The sequence below is a fragment of the Castor canadensis genome, chromosome 11, assembly GCF_047511655.1.
Source record: "Castor canadensis chromosome 11, mCasCan1.hap1v2, whole genome shotgun sequence".
Taxonomy (NCBI): domain Eukaryota; kingdom Metazoa; phylum Chordata; class Mammalia; order Rodentia; family Castoridae; genus Castor; species Castor canadensis.
In genome coordinates this window covers 84,171,703-84,198,556 of record NC_133396.1, presented here as the reverse complement: position 1 = coordinate 84,198,556, position 26,854 = coordinate 84,171,703, and the positions used below count along the sequence as shown (strand labels likewise).

Below are 26,854 nucleotides of genomic sequence, written 5' to 3'. Positions count from 1 at the left end.
GCCTGCAGAGGAAGGGATGGCCCACTAGGAATCCTCTGGGCTACCGGTAAAGCACATTTATGAGCCTTCAGAGTAAGTCAGGATGGCAAGGGCCTTCAGAGCCTTGGTTTCTGTGTCTGGAGGTTCCCAGGAAAGTTACAGCCAGTCCTAACTGAGGCTTCAAGGTCACCAAGGGCTCACACCAGGGACTGTGGCTGGGACAGAGCTCCCTTGGGTGACCTCCTTCCCACACCACTGACCAAAAGAGCCCTTTCCTCCTGCAGTGTCCCCCTACTGAGAAAGCTTAAGAGGAAGGATGCTTAAAAGAATTCTGTCCGTTTTGGAAAAAGGATATATGGAGGGATAAATGTGGAGCTCAGAGACAGTGAAGTGACAACGTAGTCACTCGGGGGAGACTCTGGGCATTCGTAGTATGATGTAGAATAAGAAAACAGACCAGCACCTGTGCTTGTCTGTCCCTCTGTGCTTTATGAAAAGACCAGTCTCCATTACTTCCTAAGTAGTTGTAGAACAGGGTCCTGTTTGCAGAGCCAGACATTTCTGCCTACCTCATCATCTCCACTTTGCCTGTAGAGAGGCTAGAACTTTTCTTCTGAAATAAAAGATTTCTTCAGTTGGTGCTGCTTTAACAGAATACCACAGACTGGGAAGTTTATCATGAGTAGAAAGTTACTGGCTCACAGATCTGGAAGCTGAGAAATCCAGTATCAAGACACCAGCATCTGGGGAGGCCTTCTTACTATTGTCACGTTACTGAGGGTGGAAAGGCAGAGAGGGCAAGAGGAGCCACCCTTTTATGACAGCTCTGTCCTCATGGCCTGATCACCTCTTAAACATCTCTTTTCTTAATTCTGTTACAGTGGAAATTAAGCTTAGCATGAGTTTTGTATGAAACCATAGCAAGCACTTGGTGAAATAAGGAAAATAGGTATCCTTAAAATAAATTTTATTCCAATCTGTGGTAAACAAGTGTATGTGCTTAGAGTGAGTAGACTGCAGGGTTAGAATACAGCGTGTTATTGGCTGAGCCTGGTGGTTCACACCTTAATCCCAGCTACTCAGGAGGCAGAGATCAGGAGAATTTCAGTTTGAGGCCAGTGCAGGCAAAAAGGTAATGAGACTCCATCTCAACAAATAATCTGGGCGTGGTGGCAAGCACCTGTTGTCACAGCTGTCAAGCTACATTGAAGGGGTAGATAGGATTGCATTCTGAGGTTGGGCATGGGCAAAAACCATGAGACTCTATCTAAAAAGTAACTAAAGCAAAAAAGGGCTTGGGGTGTGGCTAAAGTGGTAGAGCACCTCCCTAACAAGTGCCAGACCCCTGGGTTCAAACCCCAGAACCACCAAAAAATAAAAATACATGAATTCTTTCCTATTAATAATAGAATTTTTTAAAATTTAGAAACACGAAGAAGGAAATTAGAAGTCCCCATTCGTGTGTGAGGATGACTCCTGTCACCACTGCAAAGTACTACCTTCTCATCTGCTGTCTGCTCACTCTAAGCACACACACAGTTTCCCACAGATTCAGAGCAAAGGTTTCTCCTCTAACTTCCCCTTGTGCCAACATTATATCATGGGCATTTTCCATGCATTAATTTTCAAAACTATTTTGAATGGCTACATGGTATTTCCTTGAATGGATGAATCATATTTGTTTAATTATTTCCCAGTTGTTGAACATTCAGATTGGTTCACATTTTTCCTGTTACAAATAGTACTGTAGAGAACATAAGTAAATCTTTGTGTATATCTCTGATTAATGACCCAGAAAAAAATAACAGAACCTGGTGTGTGTCTTGTTCATAATGCAGAGTAATTCTGAAACAAAAATTATTTTTTTTGTTAAAATATTTTACTTTTTTTTTAAACTACAAATCGGTTTTAAATTCTATTTGATAGTGAGAAGTTTTATGTAACTTGTCTTTAAACTTTCTCTTCCAGCATTCGGGTTTCTACCTGGAACAGACTGAACTCCTTAAAGAATGGAGTGCTAAAGTCTGCCTTAAAATCTGCCATGGCCCATGACCCCATCTCCCCTGTGCTCTCTGATCCTCACCTGGATGCAGTGGACCAGCGGCTCCTGAGTGTCCTGGCCACTGTGAAGCAGTGCACTGACCAGTTTGGGATAGACACTGTGCTGGTGGAAGACAGGATGCCTCTCTCCCACTTGTAATTCTCAACACAAAATAAGTGAAACTTATTTTTACAAAGATAGAGAAACAGCACAATCAATTCCAAATGGTGTGAGATGGCTTGGGAGTGACCAGCAGCAAGTCCTGGTGGTAGAGGACAAGGTGGCCTTGAGTGGCTCTGGTGTTTTCTATAGTAGAAGCTAAAGTAAAACCCACAAGTTTCAGAGCATGAGTGGTTCCTGCGGGATCACCTGACTTCCTCCAAGGTTGACCATCCTAAGAGTGAGCACCAGCATCAGTCAGTCTTTATTCTTATGCCAAAGGACAAACAGAGGTGTGACATTTGGATAGGTGAATGCTGGGATTGGTTCCAGAGTGTATATTTTGAGGTGAACCTTGCAGTCCTTTCTCCACACCTATGGATTTTATGGAAACACTTTGAAATCTCTTGTGTCTTTACTTCACCAGAGCTAATCAAATTAGAGAGCTTACTTCCTCCTACCGAGTGACGACAAATAAGACCTTGCATTCTATTGAGCCAAAACAGTATGCTCTGTTGTAGAGAAGGGTGAAAGCAGAAGATGTTCAGGCTTTTCATAACTAAGTAGTGTGGTTTTGATGATCTCAGGGAAGGGAAGAGGAAAAAGAAAAAACTCACTTGCTAGGATCAGAATCAGGACAATGGTTGAATTAGTGAATAACATGTTCCCCTGTCTTTTGGTTCCTAAGAGTATAAAAAGTAAAAAATGACTGTCTAAGTAAAATCTGCAGGCCCACAGTGTGTCCAGATTAGCCAAAAAATTTTCTCTAGAGAAATGATTCTTATGGAAACTGATTTTTTCCCCTGTTTGTTACAGTAAGCATATCCTTCCCAAATTAACAGCTACACTACAGGAGATAGCATGCACCCTGCTGGTAGCCAACCTTATGATTCAGGCCACCATGCAGAAGACTGGAATCAAAGGTATTAAGTCTTCTGAGCCTTGAAATTAAGGAGATTACCAAAAAGAGCCTTAAGATTCTGATTTGTGTCAAATCCTAATTTCATTTAGTTTCATTTGCAGTTCTAACCCATAATGTAATAGTGTTCTTCATTCCCTCGGAGCACTCTTAAGTGTAGGTTGCTGAAACACAGGTTTACTTCTGTGTTTTGGCAAAGTGATTTTGACGTGTAAGCAACTGTAGTAAATTAAAGGGAGAGGGAGCCAGGTCTCCCTGTCATCTGATGAGGGCCCACCCACTCATCTGTGCATGTGGAGCTTGCATCTCTCTCCTGCATCTTGTTCAGATGCTGCTCCAGTTCTGTAATACTTTTAGGGAGAGAATTAAACAGTGTGGTTGAACACAGTTAATACAAGCTATTGGAGAAGTTTTAGGCAGCTATTCTTATGCCCCAGTTTTCTCATGTTGAAACCAAGTAATCTATAACTACTTTAAAATAGAATGAAATCAGGAAACTTATACTTTGTTTATGCATTTTGAGGTGGATGGAAGAATTGGCTGAGTTTTTAAAAGGGTATTTATTTTAAGAAGACAAATATTTTAGCGCAAAATACAGAAATAGTGTTAACAAAAGGAGGCATTGATTGCAATTTTAAGTCTTGCTGTTTTGTGTCCAGGAAGATTCACAGTTTGAAAATACCTTGGTTAGTGTTCACCCCTCAGCTTCTGAGAGCCAAATGGCAGGAGACAGTAGAAAGAATGTCGGCCGGCTCTGCTCTGTTCTCCCCAATAAGTGTTAATTGAACTAAATGATGGATTAGTGTTCTTTCAAACGCATGTTGCCTTTAGTATGCCGCACTGACATGAATAAGAACTCCTCTCAAACTGGAAACTTCATTTGTAATGTGCAAGGCAGAAATTTTGCTGAGGAAAAACACAGGAGTGAAAGTATCTCATCCTTTCTTCAAAGCAGTTGTAGAAATTATATTACATCCTTTCTATTTTTAAACTCATGATATTAAAAGGTATTCAGATGCACAGTGGTTAAAGTTAGAATTAAGCTAAGAGTGGTGTGACACGACACTGAGAATATAAATTTATGTTCTAAGTTGGAATTGGATTAAGCTGAAAAAACAGCCATAAGCTTATTAGTCCTAAAATTCCCAAACACTAAGTTTGTTTGAAAAAGGTAGATATCTTTTTTTAAAGTTGCGTAACACTGTCCCCTTTTTGGTTTGTTTATTTATTAAAATCTAGGGCTAGTATAAAAAGTCACTAGAGTGTTTTAGTCAGCTCTAAGTTGGGTATGCTTACTGAACTGTACATAGTACATGGGTACATTTTAATATTACAAAATGAGGAAAATCAGAACCGATTGCTGTTTTCTGCTCTCCTCCCACTTCTTAAAAGTGTGTATCCCAAGTTGGAACGGGGACATTTGGATGGAGAGCTTTCATTCTAAAGCTGTTCTTTAATATAAAGCTGCATTATGGTTTGGGAGAGGGGTATAAATAATTTTCTTGGCAAAACAATAGGCTCTGATTTGCTCAGAATATTGTTCAATATATCTTAAGGCATTTTTCCCTGTGTGCACTCAGAATTAATGTCTCAAATTAAATTTAAGAAGAAAATGAAGAAATTCAGGTACACTTGTTATATATTATTTTGGGAAAGTTCAGCCCTGTACTTGGCAGTTTCTCAATGTCACCTGAAGGCAGCATCATCATCCAAAGAAACCCATCTTTTCTTTAAAACAGACTGTAGCTTTTCCTTCCCGTATGCCATACTCCTTCAGCCTCCCTTCTCACTCTTCCCTAGATCTTCTTTGACCAGTAAGTGACCACACCTCAACGATGGTGAAACAGCCACTGTCACCGAGTTGTCTCATGAGTCATCCTGTGAACATGGGCTTTAGGACACATGGGTAAAGGCATATACATTAATATAGCCATGTGTGTATTCTAGCAAGGAAAACAGTCATTTCAACACAAGGAAATACTGACCTATGTTGCAGAAGGACTAAGAGAAAAGGTTCTTAGTCTCTGTAAGTAGACCCTAAGTGACATAGGGACCATGTATTCAGCAAACATCTGAGCAATTCTGGTGAGCCAGCACTGGCTGTATGCACAGTGAGCCAGGTGGCGTGACTCAGTGACACTTGATGTGTGGGCATGCTGGCTTCTCTCCCTTTCATTCCTCAAGATCTAGTGGTGAACAGGGACTGGGTACTGTACTGTCACAGGTTTTTAGGAACTGAGGTGTTCCTCAAAAACACAAAACATTGGGGGAAACTGGGAATAATTTACTGGAAAGCTAATTTATTTGTCTAAAGGAAGGAGTAGGAGTCAATACCCTCTTTCATCTGCCAAGGATTTCCTGTCAGAGCTGCTGCACAAAAAGAGCTTTTATTTGGCAGGACACCAAACAACAGATATACACCCAAATTTCTAATGTTCTGTGGGTTTCAATTCTGGAAAAAAATAAAGATTTTAATACATACTGAAGTGTCATCTTTTCCTGTTAATCTTTTCTCTCCCTTTCAGGATTTCCCCACCCAATTTCCTGTCTCCTACCTGTCTCGAAAACAACAGATTGCATCTTTTGCCCCCACTTAAAATTCCACAAGGGTTGCTTCACAATACCCAGGGGATAAGACCATTACTTTACCTTGCTGATCTTCAGACGGTCCACACCAGGCTGTAACTAGTGAAGTTTCCCATAGGACCATTCTTTGGTTCTTCTTGTATATTTAGTAATTAACTCCAATCCTGCAGCTTCTTAGAGATAAGGAATTATGGTCAGCATAGTGTGCCATATAGGCAGGAACAAAGGCCAGTTGCCCTGGTTAGAATTCTTAGAACACCACATCTTTAACTTTTGATATGGAAATCCAGCCATAAGCTCAAGCAGACAACTCAGCAGAGTCTTAAGATTTGTTCTTGATTTGTAGCGTGTTGAACCAATTCTTGTGCTTTGGACTGGAGTACATGTGGAGGCAGAAGCCTGGTCTGTGTTCTTCACTGACTCATCACGTACAAGTCCTTTTGCAGGCTGGATTTCAGAAGTCATTTGCTTCTCAAGTATATCAGACCGACTGGTATTAGGCATCTGGGAGTAAAAGAAAAGGTTGTTACTGGGTAACTTTACCCAGTGCACTTACCTGTAAATGTGATTTCTAAACTGACCTCATTTTACAAGATAGACAGGGATGGTTAGAACCACTTGTTTTTCTGCAGATGAGGTTTTGTAAGGTAAGTTACAGAATAAGCCCCAGGGAATGACAGTGTTAAATCACAGTTGGTGAGGTGTTTGGGCACTGTGACACAAGAAGACCGTGACTATCCCCTCAGAGCCTCTAGTCTAGTTCCAGGAGAAGAGAACTTGTAAGGCCCCGAATGTCTCTGGAATAATTCAAATTAATTGCTTTGGAAACAAGGAGCAGGGAAGAAACATGGAGGACTGGGTTGGGGTAGGTGGCACCTGACTGAAGGGGGAATTGGGCCAGATTTGACACGTGATGTGTATAGAAACCATGACTCTGGAACTGCACAGCTGTGTGCTTAGAACACAGCTGGGCCTCCGGTGCCAGGGTCACCTTCATCAGAGAACATGGGTTTGCCTTGTCTCTTCAAAGGACAGTTTAGGACCTCTGTGATACATCAGTGGCCTGTGGCATATCATAGATGTTAAAGGAACCCAAGGGCATACAGATGGCTGTAAAGTGTTCATTTTTTTGTTGTCTTAGTTTTTTTTTAATTTTTTTTTTTTTAACTTAGAGCTTTGTATTCAGCGATTGTTTTCAAGGCAGATGGTTCTGACTTCAGTGGGGCTGGGAAAGATGATGCTTGGCGAGGTCCAATTCCATGACCTCAGTAAAGGTGCTGTGCGCATTTCCTCTTAGACCTTGCTCAAATGCAGGTTTTGATTCAGTAGGTCTGGGGTGTGAGCATGTATTTCTGACAAGCTCCTAGGCAGTGCCCTGAATCCTTGGACCACATTGAGTAACACCTCCATGCTGAGCAATCATAGCTGCCTGTAGTTTCCACAACAGCCTCTAGATGTCCCTATGATCAAAGCTCTTAGTCCTGGAGTTGACAGCCACTACCTCCAAGCCCTAAGGATGAAATGTGAGTTTATCGAAATACTAAGAGACTTCCCTAAATCTGGTCTATGGGTATGCTGTTTCTGTGTGGAGCTGAGGCTGGTGAAAAAAGTTTGCCTTGACTTTTTTAGGAAATACTTCGAAATCAAGCTGGAGCAAGGACTTCCCAGCTATCAATTTATTTACTATGAATTACTAAGTCCAAAGGATGTCAGAAATTAGCAGTTAGCACTACCTGAAAAGTACAAGTTGAGATCATTCTTTACACATTCTTAGAACTTGGATTATTTTTGATAAACTCTTGTTATTAGCAATTTTTTTGTAGGGGGTTAGTGCTGGGGATTGAAGCCAGCATATACTAAGCAAGCACTCTACTACTGAGTTGTTATTAGTAATTTTAATCACTATAAATTCACCTATAAACACCAGTATTAACAAACCATTCAGTCTTCTTCCAGTAGACTATTTTATATATCATGACTGTAGAGGAAAATGAAAGTTAACGTGTAGTGCTTATGAAGCTTTTGTGGTACTGGTCTTTCAGCATCCCTATGAGGTGACTGTCTCATGATGAGGAAAGTAAGGAGGGCAGTTGGATAACCCCAAAGTCATCCAAATAGAAAATGGTAGTACCCACGCGGTTAATTCTGTGCCCAAATATTTGTTGAATGAGTTAATGTTTTCAGACTTCAAATAGGCATAGTAGTGTGTGTCAGCTTTCTATCACTGTAACAACTTAAAAGGAGAAGGTTTGTCCTGGCTTATGGTTATAGACATCCCAAGTCGTTGCTTATAGTCCTGGGGGGTAGGGGCACGTGGTGAAGCAAAACTGCTCACCCATAGTCGAGGCAAAAAAGAAAAAGCGGCGTGTCACAATCACCATCAGAGCATGCCGGCAGTGACCCAACAAGTTCCCACTAGGACCCTCCCCTTACAAGTTTCCACACCTCCAATAAGGCCATGCTGGAGAACTCACCTCTAACAAACATCTGGACCTTTGGGAGGCACTTGGGGCAAACCAGAGCATGGGTAATCCTCAAGTTTGATGCAAGTCATGCTGTACTGGTGCTGGGGCTGCTGCCCCGTGCAAGGGTTAGGTTCCATTCCGACATCATTCCGAGTGACATGTAACATTACTTTTCAGCTTCACTCTCCTGGCATACTAACAAAGGCAGCAGTCTGGTTTCTCTGGCTGTTTGAAAGGAAGGACAAGTGTGATGACCTGCCAGCCCTGGCATGGAATGTGTTAAGAATGAGCACGCACACGAGGCCATTTGCCTGTGACATTTGTGAGGCGTAGTGCTGGGATTCCCCTTACATCTGGAGAGCCCTCTTAAAACCACTAAATATGTGACTAGCCAAGTCCTCTAGTCTTCTTGAAAGCAGCTTCCAGCTAGGGCAGGATGTGTTGAGCCATTGAATGATTTTGCAAAATGCATTAAGCTCTTCTGAAATCTAACAACCTCCTGTGTTCCTGGTTAAGAAGAAGGGAGCCCGAAGGAAAGATGTGCCCAGGTATTTGCCAGTGGAGTCTGATGGCTGCTTATACTCCCAGGCATTTGAAAGCTGCTGCATTTTCATAAGATGTAATTTTCATGTGATATAATTACTGACAGGAGATGGCATGATTTCCCTGTGATTCAGGGGATTTCCAAATCCCAAATACCTCCAGACTGGAGTTCATAGCTTCCTCTTGTACTAGGTGGACTATAGCAGTGGAAACCTGCTGGTTGTTTGCTGCTCTGTTTCATTTCCCTCGGTGGAGGAGCCAGGGCTGGCTTGGCCAGACAGGCTCCCTTCTGCAGGAATCTCAGGCCTCTTCCCCACTCAGCTGACTCCCCCTGCCCACAAAATGCTCCTGGCTGGCATGGTTTTGAGGCAGGATCCTCTAAACCAGGATTTGAGGCAGGGAAACTATATTATTTTTTATAAATATTAAAAGAAGACCCAAACTTATATTGAAACCAGGAAGTAAAAACTTAAAAAATACTAGAGCAGCTAGCTTCCCTCCCATCACCTCCTTTTAGATGTTAAGTTACAAAACTAGGGAGACAAAGGAGCTGTCTGCATCTGCCTTCCCCTCTGAGATGTTAAGCTGCAAGACTCCTTGAGTGGGTAGAAAGATGGAAAAATGGAAAGGGATGTCCAGCAAAAGGAAGTGCTAACACACCTATTGTCCCTGTGTTTTGGGTAGGACTGGATCACATCCCAAGTTTTAGAGTACTAAACAGCACCCTTCCTGGCCACCCAGAACCATTGTCTAATGATTGGGGGTTGCTACACTATACTCCGCATATAGAACCCACAAAAGAGCCGCCATTTTTGAGCTTGTCTCTTACCCCTGCACTTCTATCTAGCAGGTGATGCTTTTTCCTCTTTTTAATTTTTTTCCCTTTTATCCTGCTATATTAAAATACATCCTTACTAAACCTTCCACCTTGTGAGAGTGTCCTTTGAATTCTTTTCATGATGGTGGATCTCAGTTACCTATGATTTGGGGTGGAAACTGGGCATCTGAGGGAACCCCCTCATTCAGTAATAGTTTCGCCAGCTTCCTTTATCAGGTTGGCAGGAAGTTGACCTCCAACAATGGGCAAGGCACGATTGGGTGTCTTTATTTGGTGGAACTTCAGACAGATCACCAGACCTGCCCAAAAGTAATAGATCGACAGTGGCCATCTTAAAACCTGATGTCACCTTCTTTGCCACCACAGTCACCCCCAGAAAAGACTGCTTCCTGGAAGCCTGTGGACAGGGCCACCATGCACACTGGGGACATCAGGCTGGGTTTCGGTTCCCCGCCCGGGTCACATGTCAGACGCGCCCTACCCGCGGATCGGTCGTCGTAGCGGCAACTCCAATCCCCGCCGGCCCCTGGATCCCGGAGCGGAAGCCGCGCGGTCTGCGGAGCGCAGGGTGGCCATGCCTGGCGGCCCGCGCGCGCCCCGGCTCGGCCTCCTCCTGCTGCTGCCGCTGCTGTTGCCGTCCCCAAGCGCGCCTGGACACCGCGCCGCCGCCGGGCCGAGGGAGCGGGCGGGCCGGCCGGGCTCCCCCGGGGCCTGGCCCGGCGTCCAGCGCCTGCGGGAGCAGCTGCGGGCGGCCGCTGCCCTCTCCAGGCGGTACTGGGCACTTGTCAGCTGCCAGGTGTGGCCCGAGCACTGCGAGGAAGACAGTGAGGAGGACGCGGGGACCCCGGGTAAGAGCGCACCCGCCGCCCCTGACTCGTACCTCCACACCCTCCCCTGGGGCAGCCCCTGGGTACAGCCAGGCCATCTTGCCCCTCCTCCCATGCTCCCCACTCCTCTGCTGTCCCCTAGCCCACCCGGACGTTGTCGGTCATGCTGCTCCTTTCCGCTTTCTTGATGACTTTGAGGGCAATCCTCTGTAGACAAAGCCGGTGACTGTCGCCTGGCCCCAAAGTACCTGCTGCCCCTCTGCTGCTGATGGAGGCGGTGCTGGACACGTGCAGGAGACAGAGCCTGCGCTGGGAGTTGGGACCTGAGTTGTGCTTCTGGTGCTTTCACTGACATTGTGTGCCCGGGCTGTCACATCCCTGGCATGGTTGAAAGAATCTTGTCCCTGTCTCACAGCTCTTCCTTTCCCAGGCTGGAGCTTTCCCCAGTGGTCCCTGGAGATGCTGAGCACGTGGTTCTGCAGCTTCCAGGACTGCTGCGAAGGTGGCCGGGACTGCAGGATCACCAATGACTTCCCAGGTGGGAGCAGGTGTGGTTGCAAGGGGCCAGCGCCTGTGGGGAAGGCCTGCAGGGAAATGGCTGGAGTGCAAGTGACCTTTTGTCATTCTGCCCAACCTCCCCCCAAGCAGGGATTGCCACAGGTGGAAGTCAGGTCTGCCCTTATTTGAGGATTTTGAGAAATAACACCCTCCAACAGTAGGAATGAGGTGACACCAGCTTTAATAGTGTCATTCATGGATGTTTGCATTCTTCCATTAGGAACAGAGGCCAAATCACTTCCATCCCCTGTGTGTGTAGGGGGGAGGGTGGATGTGGGGGGTGTGCTGGGGGGAGGAGCAGTTCGTGTTGCTGGGGATCTAACCCAGGACCTCACACCTGATAGATAAGCAGTCTGCCATTGAGCCTCACCCCCAGCCCTCCATCCTGTTTCTTGAAAGCACCAAGTTACTTAGATGTCAGGGAGCAAAACAAAAGACCCTTTTTACCTTTAGTTTTTTTTTCTTTTGTGATGGTGGGGACCCCTTTTACCTGTAGATTAATGCCTCAGAGATCATTGGGACCCATGGGAATGCTATGAACATGTCACAGCACACTGCCAGCTGTAGGACAGTCCCTGATTGTCACCTCTATCCCTGAAGGATTCCTCTGCTCATCTGTCACCTCACCATGCCATCCTGGACTGGGAGTGGGTCCAAGGAAGTATGATCAGCATTGAGCCCCTGTGCTAAGAGTTTTACAGGGACAGACTCAACCCAGAATAGCGTGTGACTCTTCAAGAGTCAGGCCCAGGACACCTTGTCTCTCTACACAGAACAGCAAACCAGTAACAGAACTAACTAGAAATTTGGGGTTGTGATTAAGTGTCCCACTCTAGCCAGACCTAGTAATACAGCTTGTAATCCCAGCACTTGGGACACTGAGGCAGAAGAATCGCCAGCTGGAGGTAAACCTGGGCTGTGTAGTGAGACCCTATTTCAAAAAAAAAAAAAAAAGCGTTCCTTTATAACTTTGAGCCAAATGTTTGGGGGATGGAACATGGGTTCCCTGGTTTCTCAGTGAGGATTCCCTGAGAAAAATAAGGTGGTTTTTTGTTTGTTTTTTTGGTGATATGGGACTTAAACTCAGGGCCTCACACTTGCTAGGCAAGTGTACCACCACTTGGGCCATTCTTCTGGTCCTTTTTGCTCTGGTTATTTTTGAGATAGAGTCTCACTTTATGCCCCAGATCAACCTGGCATCATCCTATTTATGCTTCCAGCAGTAGCTGGGATGACAGGTGTGCACCATCACACCCAGCTATTGGTTGCAGTGGGGTCTTGAGAACTTGTTGCCCAGCTGACCTCAAACACAATCCTCTAGATCTCCACCTCCTAAGTAGCTAGGATTGCAGGTTTGAGCCACTGATGACCACAAGAGGTTGTTTTTTATTATAAACGAATTTGTACTAACCATCACATGGAGAGAAAATGCTCTACCATATGCCCGTGAGTTCCTGCCCTCAATGAATCCCCACTAACAATCTCCCTTGGGTATTTTTAAAAAATTAGTTTCTGTGGCTTTATTTGCAGATTGCAGGTGTAATTTGCACTGAACTCTGGGAGGGTGTTCTTTAGCCTTAAGAACAGAACCTCGTCTGATTAAGGAACAGCAGTTTTGTGCTTTATGAAAGTTTCCTCTCTTTCCCCCAGACCAATTTCTTGCCCAGAATTCACTTGCTTCTGCCTAACTGAGGCCCACCAAGATATTTGGTCACTTAATGGAAAAAGTACCAGTGACACAGTGTGTCTGTGGGGACAGAATCTGGCACAGGACCATCTTGGACTCCACATAGCTCAGGAAGTCTGGGTTTGGATTTTGCTGGTTCAGGATAGGACCCAAGTAGGCAGTCAGCAAGTTACCGCTCTGCCCTTAACCTACCCCTGGTCACACCAGGGCCTGGATGTCCAAACCATTCTGTCTGGAGAACCAGAAGTGGCTGTGAAGGATTCCGAAGTCTCACCCTTCCCGGCTGCCAAACTTTAGGCAGTCCCTTTCAAATCTCAGTTTCCAATGCCTGGAAACTGGGCTGATTGGCCAGGCCTTACCCCAGCTGGCAGCACAGCCTCCCTCCCTCCAGATCCTGTAAGCTCTTGGCAGAGAGGAAACGGGCTTGGCTTAGGGAGGGCTTGCCCACAGCAGCCACTCTGCACAAGTGTGGGCTCAATTGAAATAGAATGAAAAATGGGCTTCTTGAACATTCAGGAAGACCTGAAACTAAGGGATAGGACACCTTGGGGTGTGGGCAGGTCCCTCCACCACACTGCTCTGTGCCACCCACTCTGGGGTGTGTTCAGAAAGGGCGATTCTGAAAACTCTTCAGAAAATACCCTTTGAGTCTCTTCTGTCTCAAGCTCTGCCCTCTGCTTCTTGTCCTGAGGCCACACAGGATGAATAACTGATCCCACCTCAGAGATGCTGGGCCACCCACTGGTGGGCACACGGCTGTGCGCCTCTCACTGTGGTTCTCTCCTGTCCCTAGGCTTAGAGTTGGACCTGAGTGTGCAGCTGCATGGCCAGCACCTGGCCCGCGAGCTGGTCCTAAAAGCAGTGAGGGGCTACTTACAGATGCCCCGGCCACACAAGGCGCTGGTTCTGTCATTCCACGGCTGGTCTGGCACAGGCAAGAACTTTGTGGCACAGATGCTGGCAGAGAACCTGTATCGGGACGGGCTGAGGAGCGACTGTGTCAAAATGTTTATCGCCATGTTCCACTTCCCACACTCCCAGTTTGTGGACCTGTACAAGGTGAGGCCGGGCGCTGCTGGGGAGCCTCGCCACCCCGCGGCTGGGGCCACAGTAAAGCAGACCCTTCTTGCAACCCTTCCTTGCAAGAAGGTGGGCTCTAGAGAGGCCGGGGGGGGGTGTGGAGGCCAGGCAGCTGCTGTGGCAGAACCTGTGACAGAGACCCCTACTCTGCCGTGGCACACAGGAGGGAAGACTGAGGCTCTCAACAGCCACAATGCCGATGGAATCGTGGGCTGGCTTTGTGTCACGGCAGTACTGAGGTGCCACAGGAAACGCGGGACAGAGACAAGCACGATTGTTACCGTACTCTCCCACCTGGGCACATCTGGGCAGAACATTCCTTTGCTGTTCCGCCACTCAGGAGACGTAGTATTTAAAACCAGTCAGCAGGTGAGCAAACTCTCACTTGCAGTAAGACAGAGCCCACTGCACCTTTGGCTTTCAGTTCTAGAATTCAGAAGACGGCCTCTGAAGGTGGAGGTTGCATAAGCTACTGGGCAGTTTCAGTGAGGCCTTGGAGGGCAAGGGCAGGGCGAGCTGTTCTGAAGCCCAGCTGTCCTAAGGTTTGTCCCAGGAAGAATAACCTGGCTTTGACTGTGGCCTCAGCTGTGAAAACTGATGTGTGCACACACTCACACCCTACACAACTCTGGTGAGTGGGGACTGAAGTCAGACTCCCAGGAGCTAGAGATGTCAGAGAATGCAAATTCTGTTGGAAGCTGTGCCCAGATCTGGTGAACACCACAGAGAAGCATCTGTTCAACTGAGGGTTCAGTCCTTCCTGGTGTGGGGAGCCGAGAACCACCCGCTAAGGGAGTCCCCAGGCAGGCCCTCAGCAGGCTTGCTCCCTTGGATCTCAGCTCAGTCTGGGTGCCTCTGCTCTTGGGAGGGCAAGGCAGGGGACTGTGGCTGCCTCTAGCTCTTGAGCCTGTCCTGCTTCAGTAACACAAGTCTGACTCCTGCCCCTGGGAGAGTGAGTTGGCAATAGTTCCCAGATGGGACCTACTCCTGGAGTGCAGAGAGCAAGGCTGGAACTGGGGCCTCTTCCCAAGGGCTTCTTCTAGGCCTTGCCCTCTACCCAGGCTAAGGCTGCCGCATGCCAGGTAAAGGAGAGTCACCTGGGAAGCTTGTTAACTAAGAGCCTACCCAGAGCCTTGGACTGGGTAGTTCTAGAGGGCGGAGCCCAGCTGATCCACTGCAGATGGCTGGGGAATGTGGTGTCCTCACCAGGTGGAACCATGCTGCCCAGGTCCCAGCAGCTGCTGTGTTCTGTGCAGGAGCAGCTGCTGAGCCAGATTCAGGAGATGCAGCAGCGCTGCCACCAGAGTTTGTTCATCTTAGACGAGGCCGAGAAGCTGCACCCAGAGCTGCTGGAGCTCCTTGGACCACACCTGGAGCGTCAGGCCCCTGAAGGCCACAAGGCTGAGGCTCCAAGATCCATCTTCCTCTTTCTCAGGTGAGGGCTGAGGAGCAGGCCCAGGAGGGCTGAGGGGAGGACAGTACCAGGCTTCTGTGCTCAGACAGGTGGCTGAACCTGGTGCTCAAGAGACTAACACAGGGCTGGTGGAGTGGCTCAAGTGGAGCAAGAGCGCCTGCCTAGCAAGCGTGAGGCCCTGAGTTCAAACCTCAGTACTGCCAAAAAAAAAAAAAAAAGGTACAGACTAACACAGACCCTGGCCCAGAAACAGAAGTTTTGCTGCCTGGAAGCCGGGCTGGGATACAGGTACCTGGAAGCCCCGATTCCCTAAGGGAGTGGGGCCCACAGCCTAGGCTGGTGGATTAATCTGCAGGGCACCTAGGGCAGCTTCCTCGCAGAGAGCCCCTTCTCAAGGGGAAGGTGTGCGTTGAGCTCTCAGCTCTTGCTATTAGGCATGCAAGGCCCCAGACAGAACTTAACCACTGGGCTGTGCTGCCCAGCTTTGTTCCACTGTGCACCCAGGGCTCTCAACATGGCTGTGCAGGAAGCAAACTTGGAAGTGACTTGACAACTCTGCCTTTCTATGGAGGCTCCAACTCGCATGCTTCACCAAAGCTCTTGCTGACTCAAGTCAAGCCAATTGATTTCCTCTCTGGCCTCCTCCATGCTTACCTCCCGCTGCTGCACCTGCTCCAAGGGTGATTTTCCAGGGCTTTTTAGGGTGCACCTAGTGAGAGTTGGAAAGTGGTGTGTGTGTGTGTGTGTGTGTGTGTGTGTGTGCAGAGAGGAGGGGGAACTGTGGACCCTCAAGACACAATGGAGCAGGTTTAAACCACTGCTGGGTCGGGGTATCCATAAGGACGACAGGTCCTCATGGGTGTGTAAGTCAGGCGTCGGGAGACATACACCGAGCCTGAAGTAAGACCCCGGTGTGATTTTTAAGAGGAAAGGTATCCTCTGTTATGACTTCAGGGTCCAGAATCAGGAGATGAGGACCATCAATTCTTCAGTCAATGCCTGTTTCCCAAGTTCTGTACTATTTATTGTCTTCTTAGGCAGCAGGCTCAAATGTCCTGCGGCTGCAAATTAAGTGGAGGCTCCCAAATGCAGAGTAGTGCCCCACAGCTTCTCCCTAAGGCCTTCCAGGTAGAGGAGGGGACTGGGAACCCTCTGAACCACCGCTGCAGCCAGTCCTTCCCAGGAGAGGAATGAAGCCTACAGCAGGAGCCCCTTCCACTTTTACCAGATTCCGGATTCTATTTTGGCTGCACTGGGGTTTGAACTCAGGGCCTTCACTCTTCCTAGGCAGGTTCTCTACAACTTGAGCCACTCCACCAGCCGTTTTTTGTGTTGGGTATTTTTCCAGATAGGGTCTTGTGAACTATTTGCCTTGAGAACTGTTTGCATGGGGCTGGCTTAGAACCACGATCCTCCTGATCACTGCCCTGGCCCTGATGCAACTGACCTTTTCCCCACTTGGGGCTTCTCAACTTGACAAACCTTCACCAGGGCCATGATTGCTGCTGTGATGCAGTCACCCTCCTGTCTCTAGGCAAACATTTGCCTTTGTAGTAGTTTGGTCATCCACCAGCTCGCAACTCCAGGGCCCTCCCATCCCCTGGACAAAAATGCTCTTTCCCCCAGTGACCTGACAGCAACCACGTGGTGGCACATAGCCGATTGGCCAGGGTGGAGGCAGGACTGGGGAAAAGTCACTGTGCTAGACTACATCCCACTACCCAACAATGGCCACACTTGCAGGACACATACCTGTGACAGGGACACAGAGGGCCACTTAAAAAGATGTTGCCTTGCGTTCCAGTGGCTCTGGTGCAGCTTTCCTTGTGGGAGAGGCTGTGGGATGGACTGCCATAGTTCATCCCAGCCCACCCCCGATGGGTGTGGTGGGAGTGCTGATGGTCACCGGTGTGGGTGCCCCTCAGGGTTCTCAGGTGTCCTAGTGATGGTGGGGAAGACATGTATTTGATATTTGAGTCTCCGAACTTGGTTTCTGCCACAAACTTGACTTTCTTTCCCCTTTACAGGGAGGATTCTTACTTGAAGGACAGGCATAGCAACTAAACTGCAAGGCAACCAAGTCACACTAGGGTAGGACCTGCAGTTTAATCCTGGAAAACATCCTAACTCAGGTGTGTAGAGGCACAGTGGCTCTGCCAGCCAGCACTCTCGTGGCATCTGATGGTGGATGACAGGTCTCCAGGCAGGGCGTGATGCCTGATATGCACACAAGCCAATGTTTTAGCACAGGGTTTTTGCAGAGTGAGCTTTACTGGTGGCTGACCCACAGGAGGCGGAGACAGCTCACATCTCTCCAGCATGGGTGGCCAGGGCGGGAGAATGGAGGCTGCTTGGTTGTAACTGGGAGTTGGCAGAATCATTCATGCCTGGCCACAGGTCCAGCTGGAACTTGTGGATGATCCTGGTTTATCCTGCAACCATTGGTGCCTTCCCTTGCTTCTACTCTAGGATCTCCTTCCTTGGGTTCTGCTTGTGGGAGACTTGGTTTTCAGGCTCTCCAGGTTGTTTTAGGGCAGGACCTAGGGTTCTGTGCCTATGCCACGAAGAACAACAGAGGTAAGGAGCAGGGAAGTTGCTGTTTTATGGCTCAGATTTAGAAATGGCAGTTGAGTCTAGTTCATAGTGGGTTTGGGTGCCCCAGCTGATCCCTCTTCTGGGCTGGAAGAGTTGGAGTGCATGCTGTCTAGGTACCAGAAGCTACCGCCGACTACCTCTGTCCATTTCTACCAAGTATGGATGACACTCTCTCATGAAACTGCAAGGAGAGGAGAGTCATTAATGCCTCTTTTCTTTCTTTCTTTTTTTTTTTTTTTTGCTGTACTGGGGTTTGAACTCAGGGCCTCATGCTTGCATGCTTGCTAGGAGCTCTACCTCTTGAGCCACTCATTAATGCCACTTTTCTTCGAGCTAATGTCAGCATTAAGAATAGAAAGAACTTGGAAAGACAGGAAGAACTACATGAATTATTCACAGGCCTGTACCTCAGCAGGTAGAAAATGCTCAGGGCTTATTTGTTGACTGCCTGGAGGGCCCCATAGATTGTTTGGTTCAATTCTCTTATTTTACAAATGAGGAAACTAAGATGGATGGGATGATGCGTGCCTATAATTCCAGTGTTTGGGAGGCTAAAGGCCTGGGCTAGGGCTACATATGTCTCAAAATGAAAATGAGACAAACAAGGAAGCTAAGGCACAAGGATTTTTTATTTAATCCCTCTCTCTTCTTTCAGGAAGACTTAGCATTTGGTGTTGGAGCTCATTACTGATTCCTTGGTCACTCCACATGGCAGGTGGCTGGGGAGGATATAGAAGGGAATTGAGGTGCTCCAGGAAGGAGGGGGGTAGTAGCAAGGGAATATAAGTCGCCCAGAGGGAATGGAGGACAGGGGTTGCCAGAGCCCCAACCCTGAGGTGCTGAAAACTAGGGGAGCAGTGAAGAAAGAACTCCCTGGCCTGTCTTGTGAATGAGATAAAGCTTGAAACATGGTACAATCAGAAGGGGGAATCCACTGGAGACAGTGTAGACAAACTACACTAACAAATACTTACGAGCACATCCTGGCCAGCAGCTTAGGGTTGGTGGTTTTCTGGGTAGAGATAGGAAGGCACTGGGATCGGTGCCCTGGAGCAAGCAAGTGACCTCCCTGATCTCCCCATCTCCCCCTCTCCAGGCCTATCCTCCTGCCCATGCAGACAGACCTACCTGCCTCCACCTCCTGTGGGGAAGGCCAGCGGTGGGAGCAATTCATTTGTTTGGGTGGGGGATAGTCTTGCTTCTGCTGCTGCAAGGTGTGTCAGGAAGCAAGTGGGTGTCATAAGCAGCTTCTCCACCTGTAGGTATTAGGGAAGTCTGGCCAAGCAGCTGCCCTGAGCAAGGCATAAACACTGTCTGATTTCTGCTGGGCTCCTCCAGCTGGGAGGCCCTGGGCCACTAGGCTCAGCAATGTGTAGTCTCGGCTCAGCTCCCAGGTAGGGAAGGGTGCCTGCTCCAACCTCTCTTCAGCAGAGCAGGGAGGCAAGCAGGGGGAGCCTCACCCACATCACGTACCCAAAAGCTAAATGAGCACAGAGGCGAGGGTGTCAAGGGCATTCAAAGCTTAGGAATGGAATTGTGGGATCCCCTCTCCTCCACTTGCTGCCTGCCCTCCCCTTTCTTTCTCCCCTATTCTGCTGGCCCCTGGGAATAGCAGGGAAAGAGCGGGGGAGGAAGGGGAGGAGATAGGAGAGGAGGAAGTGCTCCAAGTCTCCAGTGTGGCCGCCCACCTTCTCAGTTGGTGGCTCCCTGGGTTTGTCTTCTCTTCTCCCTCCTGCCTCTAACTCAGTTCTTCAGACCTGTGATTCTCAACCCCTAGAGAGATCACAGGTGGCAAAACCAAAAAACAAACAAGCAAACAAACCCAACAACAAAAAACCTTGGATAAAACCAAACCTCCATTTCCACCCTTCTTCAAGGGAGACAGCAAGCACCTGTTCTTTGACCTCTTCTCATGTCCACGTGCAGGAGGCTTGTCAGTAGTTTTCTAGACCATCTTAAATCCTCCTCCCCCTGCCTCTTCTCCATCCCTTTATCACCTCTAAACACAGAATTTGGAGGAGGGGAGCTCTGGGACCAGCTTTCTGCACCCACTCTGTGCCTGTCAACTCAACCTCTGTAGCCCTGGCATGATCTTAGGACATAAAGCTAAGCAGTTGCCACCCCCACTCCACAGCTCATACCCTGCAGTGGCTGTCTGCCTCCTTCCCCGCTGTGGCCACTGCTCATACTATGGTCACATCCCTTTGCTATGGCCATGCCTGGCACACACCCTTCCCGCTGACAGTCACTACCCAACCTGTCTGCATGGAAGCAGCACCCTCCCATGAATGGCACCTACATTAGCACCCATCACACTGTCACGGAATCTCACGTGTGTAGCCTGTCGAGGAAAAGAAGCCAGTCTTATCGTCTCTGTGCTCCCCGCATCTAGCACAGTCTCAAGTGTGTTACCTAAAAGGAGTAAGAAAGGGAGAATGGGTGGCAAAGCAAGACAGGGTCTTTCTTTAGGCTGCTGGGGAGCTCAGGCCCAGGCCTTATGGCCTCCATTCCTCCAGGCACTGGACTTGGTGGTCAGGCAACCCATGTGGAAGGAAGTATAGTAACAAGGATGTCTCTTAACCAGTTCTGATCTCTTCCAGTAACCTTGGGGGCAATGCCATCAATGAGGTGGTCCTAAATTTGCTCAAGGCTGGACGATCCCGGGAAGAAATTACGATGGAGCATGTGGAATCACACCTCCAGGCTGAGATCACAGAGTCTGAAGGTAACTGGCCGGTGCCCTGCTCTGGTGTGAGTCATTGCTGGAGGTGATTAGTGTATCTGCTGACTGAGATGACAAGGGAGCTTGCACCCCAGAGGACACATCAGAAACACTCAATTTCTGGTGGCACAAGTGCCAAGAAAACCTAAACTCCTTTTCTGAAAATGCTTTGCAAGTCAGTGGCACTGGCGCTGGAAATACATACGGGCTTTGGGCTTCGAAGCCTGTTGCCTCTGCGGTTCTCACTGTGAGAACCAGGGTGGGTTGGCTTCCTGCCATCAGTGCCAGCCAGGCTCCTCTTCTGTTGCACTGTGACACATACAGTCACCGTGGTGTGCTTTCTCTAGAAGAGACACAGCCACATGGCTCCAAATAAGCCTTCCTGGAGCTGGCTTAGGTTTGAGGACAACCTAAAACTCCAGCTGGGCTTAGACTCCATGTAACTCTGGGTCTTGATTTCAGACAGTGGATTTGGCCACAGCCATCTTGTGAAGGAGCTGGTTGATTTCTTTGTCCCCTTCCTGCCACTGGAGTTCCGTCACGTGAGGCTGTGTGCTCGCGATGCTTTCCTGAGCCAGGAGCTCCCGTACACAGAAGAGGCTCTGGATGAAATTGCCAAGATGATGACCTATGTCCCCAAAGAGGAGCAGCTGTTCTCCTCCCAGGGCTGCAAAGCCATTGCCCAGAGAATTAGTTACATGCTGCCCTGAAGGCTGCATAGGCTTCCTCCTCCACTAACCTCCAGATCGGCTAGGGAAGCATTTGGTGTCCACGATCACTAACACAACTCATGTGTAAAATGGAGGCTTTGAAGCAGAAGCAAGTCTTAAAAATCACCTAGTGCCTTAAAGACCTGCATTGCACAATGTGGGCCAGGAGGCTGGAGGACATCAGTGGGGAGATTGGTAAACCCCAAAGGCTCCGTAGAATTCTGGCTGTGGTGTCCTTGGCAGTACAGGTACGGAACAGGGAAGAAGGAAGTTCTACTGCCCAGCAATGGGGAACACACCTCACATGTGGGCTGGCTTTCACATTCTTACTCCCAGAAGAAAGCTGAGCAGATGAGCAAAGAGCCTTAGGCTAAAGGGAAAGGTGCATGGGGAGATACTTCAAAATCGCATGAGTGTAGGCTAACACTTGTTCTGCTCTGCAGACTGAAAAACAAAACCTTTTAAAAAAGTAATTAGGGGCCTTAGCTGGATGTGGTGGTTCATGCATGTCAGTCTAGCACTAGGGAGGTAGAAGCAGAAGGAACTTATGTTCAAAGCCAGACTGAATGGCATAGCAAGACCATGTTTCAAAAACCAACAAAAATGCAGAGTGCATGCCTGCCGAGTTCAAACCCCAGTACCATCACCAAAAAAAAAGCGTGGGGGGGGTGGACTTGACATGACATTGTTATAAAGATTAAAATTTGTATTTTTTTAATATCCTTGGCCTACTTCCTCACTGAGACCTCATAATGTGCTCGCTTAGTAAAATTTCAAATGCCAGGTAATCCTGATGGGGACCAGTAGAGATGAGGTGAGGGCCAGCAGGGTGTGTGGCTGGTCTGTTTCAGTTTGCTTTGGGACCATGCTGGCTGAACCAAGTTATGCCAGCCTCTTCCTAAACAGGCTTCCAAGGCATGGTGTGCTTACATGTGAAACCTGTGTAATGTGCTTTCCACCTCCCAGGTTTGGTCCCCTTTTCTTGGTTCTTCCCTTCTACTGCACTTCTGGAATAACATACCATTTGTCATTATGTCAAGTTCTCTTTTGAAGCCCTCCTCAACCCTTTCTCCTTTAGCCCTTGTAAATTAGAATACCTTTATCTCCCCATGCAACATTTTTTTGGGCTTAAGCACTCAACTGCCAAGGTTGGGAGTACCTGGCCCAGTCACATTAGGTACTCAATAAGCATTCAAATAAATGAATTAAAGCAGCTTAGCTTCACACCACCAATGGACAAAAGTAAACTAGGCCTACTGGCAAGTCAAATGGGGCAAGTTTTAGCTGCTGGCTCACTATCCTGCAGTCCAGAACTCTCTAGAAGAACATGCAGCTGCTGCCCGAACCTAGTACACACCCAGCTCTAAACTCTTGATATACTTTGGAGGGTATGGCATGTTTGAATCTGAGACATAAAACGGTCCATGTTCTCTTAGAACTAGCCAGCCATGTTTGGTGTCAAGTAGAGGATCTAAAGGACCCACCTTGGAAAGACAAGCAGCAGTAAAACGTAGTTCCAGCCACCATCTCCAGTCAATTGTGGCTCTGCCACTTAACCACTGTGAGACACTAGGAAAGCTACTCATCCTCATCCTCGTTCTCACTTCAGCTTCCATTTGGGCATCACTACATGGCCCACAGGGCGTGGGGAGAATCCGTGAGCTCATCAGTTGCTCTTAATCTTTCACATGGTATCCCCTCTTCAGCTCAGAAGAACTGACTTGCAGAAAAGTAATGTACCTGTCTGAAAAGAAAATGCAAATGCTGGGCCCAGGAGGTTGAGGTCTGTTTCAGAGATCTGGGGAGGAAGAAAGCAGTCTTGCTGTATCTTCTCCTATGAAAGCCTTTTGTGCCCCATGAGCCCACTAAGATAGAGCTTTTAGATGAAGAAATAGCCCCTCTATCTTCCTCAGGGAGTCTTTAATAAACCTGACTCTTTCTACCAAGTTCTGTCTCCCAGGCTTTCCATGAGCAGCATGAACATTTAAGTCTGGTAACACTTAGGACACAGCTTTAGGTAAATAAAAACAAGTCATCTTGCTCTCTGTACACAAAAGTGTGGAGTTTCCATACCAAGCAATTCTGTTTCGTGGTGGGTAAAAACTGGGTCGTCTGCAACTGGATTGGACATTAACTACCTACAGTTACTACGGGTTATGGGCTCAGTTTCACAAGACTGTCCCCCCTTCAGACGACAAGTAGTGGGTCCCCAAGTTATCTGCACCTTCTACCAATCTTGGCTACAAAGCTAGGGCTCCCACCACCCCTTTCTCAGGTTTAATAATTTACACAGAACTCAAGAAAAGGCTTTTGTGTTGCAAGTCTATTTACAAACTATGCATATGACAATTAATGTCCAGAGTATCGAAGGAACTCAACAAATAATCCAATTTAAAAATGGGCAGGGGCTGGAAGAGTGCCTGAAGTGGTAGAGTGCCTTCCTAGCAAGCTCAAGGCCCTGAGTTCAAGCCCCAGTACCATCCCCCAAAAACAAAACAATAACAAAAACTGGGCGAAAGATCCATAGAGGCATTTCTCAAAAGACAGGAGAAATAGTCATAGGTATATGAAAAAATGCTTAGCAGTCCTACTCAACAGGGAAATGCAAATCAAATCCACAGAATACCACCTTACCCAACTAAAATACCTATTATCAAAAAGATCTTGCTGTGGATGTGCAGCATACTGGGGATATAAATTAGTACAGTCATTATAAAAACAATATGGAGGTCCTCAAAACATTAACATTACACACCAGTAATTCTAAGACTTGGGAGGCAAAAGGCATGAAGATTGTGAGTTTGAGGCCAGCCTGGGCTACATAGGGAGACCCTGTCTCAAAAAACCAAGGGCTGAGGATGTGACTCAGTGGTAGAATGCTTGTCTAATATGCTAAGGCCCTGTGTCTGACTCCCAGCACAGCAAATAAAACTCCACATAAATAAAAACATGAAAAACATCTCATTAGTTATTACTAGGAGAAACTATAGAGAAAGTGCTTCAAAACATAGGAATGTACAAATATTTTTTGGACTAGACCCCAACAGCACAGGAAAAAGCAAAAACAGACAAATGGGATTACATTAAATTAAAGGCAACACAGCAAAGGGAAGAAGAGTGAAGAGATAATCCACGGAATGGGAGCAAAGGTTTACAAACTATGCATCTGAGTTAAAAACCAGATTATGTACAGAACTTGAAAAATTCAAAAGTAAAACCCCAAATAGCCCCATTTAAAAATGGGCAATAGACATTTCTTAAAAGTAGACAAATGGTTGGCAAGCACATGAAAAAATGCTCAACATCACTATCTAGGAAATGCAAAACAAACCCACAAGATATTACTTCACACCAGTCAGAATGGCTGTCACCAAACGCTAAGTACTGGTGAGGATGTGGAGAAAAGGGAATCCTTGCACTGTTGGTAGGAATGCAAAGTAGTACAGCCACTGTAGAAAACAATATGGAGGTTCTCAAAAAATTAAAACCTTATGATCCAGCAATCTTGTGGGTTTTTTTTTTTTTTTTCAGTACAGGGGCTTGAACTCAGGGCCTTCACCTTAAGCCACCACACCAGCCCTATTTTTGTGAAGGGTTTTTTGAGATAGGGTCTCTCGGAACTATTTGCCTGGGCTGGCTTTGAGCTGCGATTCTCCTGATCTCTGCCTCCTGAGTAGCTAGGATTACAGGCATGAGCCACTGGTGCCCAGCATGATCCAGCAATCTTATTACTGGATATATACCCAAAGGAAATGAAGCCAATGTCAAAGAGACATTTGCATTCCCACGATTACTGCAACATATTCACAACAGCCCCAAAATGAAAACCACCCAATTATCCATCAAATGATGAATGGATAAAGGAAATGTGGTACATATACACAATGGAATGCTATTCTAAACCACCAAAAGAATGAAATCCTAGCCAAGCCTGGTAGTTTCTCAGTACTTGGGAGGCAGGGGGATTGTAAGGTCCAGGCCAGCCTGGGCTACCCAGCAAGACCCTGTGTAAGGATAAATAGAAACCATATCATTTGTGACGACATGGATGGAACAGATCATTGTTATGTGAAGTCAGGCACAGAAAACACCGCACAATCTCACTCATGTGGAACACAGAAAAGTTGATCTCATAGAAATTGAGGGTTCGATGTGAACTGCCACTGAGAACGGGAGGGAGGGGTGGGAAGAAGTTGGTCAACGGGTACTAATTCACAGTTACGAGCAAGAAGTTCTGGTGGGCTACTGCATGGTAAGATGACTACAGATGACAATGTCCCGTGTATTTCAACAGGCTAGAGGAAAGGATTTTCAACATTTTTACCATGAAGAGGTTAAGTGTTTGAACAGATATGTTTAACTTTATTTAAACATTACGCAATGTATACATGTATGAAAACATCATATGGAACCCTATATATGTGTAAAATTTTTATGTATCAACTCAAAATTTTAATAAAAGATTAAAATGCACTTTCAACAGGACTGCTTTATTTTTTATTTTTTTGGTACTGGAGTTCAAAGTCAGGGCCTCACATTTGCTAGGCACTAGGCACTCCTCCAGGCCTTTTTTATGTTGGATATTTTCGATAGGGTCTTGTGAATTATTTGCCTGGGCTGACGCTGAACTGTGATCCTCTTAATCTCCTGCCTCCTGAGTAGCTAGAGTTTTGGTGTGAGCCACTGATACCTGGCAAAGGACTGCTTTAAATACATTCTAATGTATAATATTCAAATGTGCATACATTCTTTGGGAATGATGAAAACACACACACACACACACACACACACACACACACACACACACACACACACACACACACAAAGTAACCTAAAAATATGATCCAGCAATACCACCACATCCAGGGGAAATAAAGTCAGTCTGTGAAAGAGATATCTGCTCTCCTGTGTTTACTACAGCACTATTCACAATTGCCAAAAAGATGGGACCAACCTAAGTTTCCATCAACAGATGAAAGGGCAGACTTTGAGCACATGATAAAAGCGAAAGCACACAAGGGAGGGGTGAGGATAGGTAAGACACCTAAAAAATTAGCTAGCATTTGTTGCCCTCAACGCAGAGAAACTAAAGCAGATACCTTAAAAGCAACTGACCCCAACAGGAAAAGGGGACCAGGAACTAGAGAAAAGGTTAGATCAAAAAGAATTAACCTAGAAGGTAACACACACGCACAGGAAATTAATGTGAGTCAACTGCCTGTATAGCTATCCTTATCTCAACCAGCAAAAACCCTTGTTCCTTCCTATTATTGCCTATACTCTCTTCAACAAAATTAGAGATAAGGGCAAAATAGTTTCTGCTGGGTATTGAGGGGGTTGGGGGGAGAGTGAGGGGGCGGAGTGGGTGGTAAAGGAGGGGGTGGGGGCAGGGGGGAGAAATGACCCAAGCCTTGTATGCACATATGAATAATAAAACAATAAAAAAAAAACAACAGATGAAAGGGCAAAGGAAATGTGGTACATATACAAATGGAAAACTATTCAGGCATACAAAAGAATTGAAATCCTCTCATTTCATGGATAAACCTGGAAGATACTGTCACCCGAAATAAGCCAAACAAAAAACAGAAAGACAAATATTGCATGATCTCATTCATCTGTCAGATCTAAAGGAGCTGATCTCATCTCAGAAGCACAGCATAGAAGACTGGTCACCAGAGGCTGGGGAGGGCAGAGGAGGGACTATAGAGGCAAGCCTGTATGGTAATAC

General features: G+C 47.0%; 2 protein-coding genes and 1 long non-coding RNA gene across 6 annotated transcripts in view; 2 read left to right on the top strand and 1 right to left on the bottom strand.

Annotated features, from left to right (window-relative positions):
- The window catches only part of Fam20b (FAM20B glycosaminoglycan xylosylkinase), a 41,869-nt gene extending 36,290 nt beyond the window's left edge, over positions 1–5,579 (top strand). For 3 of the 4 annotated variants that reach the window (XM_020174753.2, XM_074047352.1, XM_074047351.1), the window contains exon 8: positions 1,948–5,579. In XM_020174753.2, the coding sequence (XP_020030342.1) occupies positions 1,948–2,179 (232 nt within the window). In that variant the 3' untranslated portion in view covers positions 2,180–5,579. The remainder of the gene's footprint in view (positions 1–1,947) is intronic. The other variant, XR_012438807.1, reaches the window with a different exon arrangement.
- Positions 4,364–10,151, bottom strand: LOC141413858 (uncharacterized). Its single transcript, XR_012438808.1, has 3 exons — positions 10,012–10,151; positions 8,159–8,374; positions 4,364–6,188 (listed from the first exon to the last, which is right to left on the bottom strand). It is a non-coding gene; the product is annotated as an uncharacterized lncRNA (long non-coding RNA).
- Tor3a (torsin family 3 member A) lies at positions 9,863–25,596 on the top strand. Its single transcript, XM_074047350.1, has 6 exons — positions 9,863–10,378; positions 10,788–10,895; positions 13,396–13,661; positions 14,939–15,117; positions 20,292–20,416; positions 20,876–25,596. The coding sequence occupies exons 1-6, from the start codon at positions 9,994–9,996 to the stop codon at positions 21,121–21,123; spliced, it is 1,311 nt and encodes a 436-aa protein (XP_073903451.1). The 5' UTR covers positions 9,863–9,993; the 3' UTR covers positions 21,124–25,596.
- The last annotated feature ends 1,258 nt before the right edge of the window (positions 25,597–26,854 follow it).

Excerpts from the sequence above, each read along its gene's own strand:
- Tor3a (XM_074047350.1), top strand. The coding sequence starts at position 9,994 with ATGTCAGACGCGCCCTACCCGCGGATCGGTCGTCGTAGCGGCAACTCC. Across the intron at positions 15,118-20,291 it reads TCCATCTTCCTCTTTCTCAG|TAACCTTGGGGGCAATGCCA; the intron begins GTGAGGGCTGAG and ends GATCTCTTCCAG. Across the intron at positions 20,417-20,875 it reads TGAGATCACAGAGTCTGAAG|ACAGTGGATTTGGCCACAGC; the intron begins GTAACTGGCCGG and ends TCTTGATTTCAG.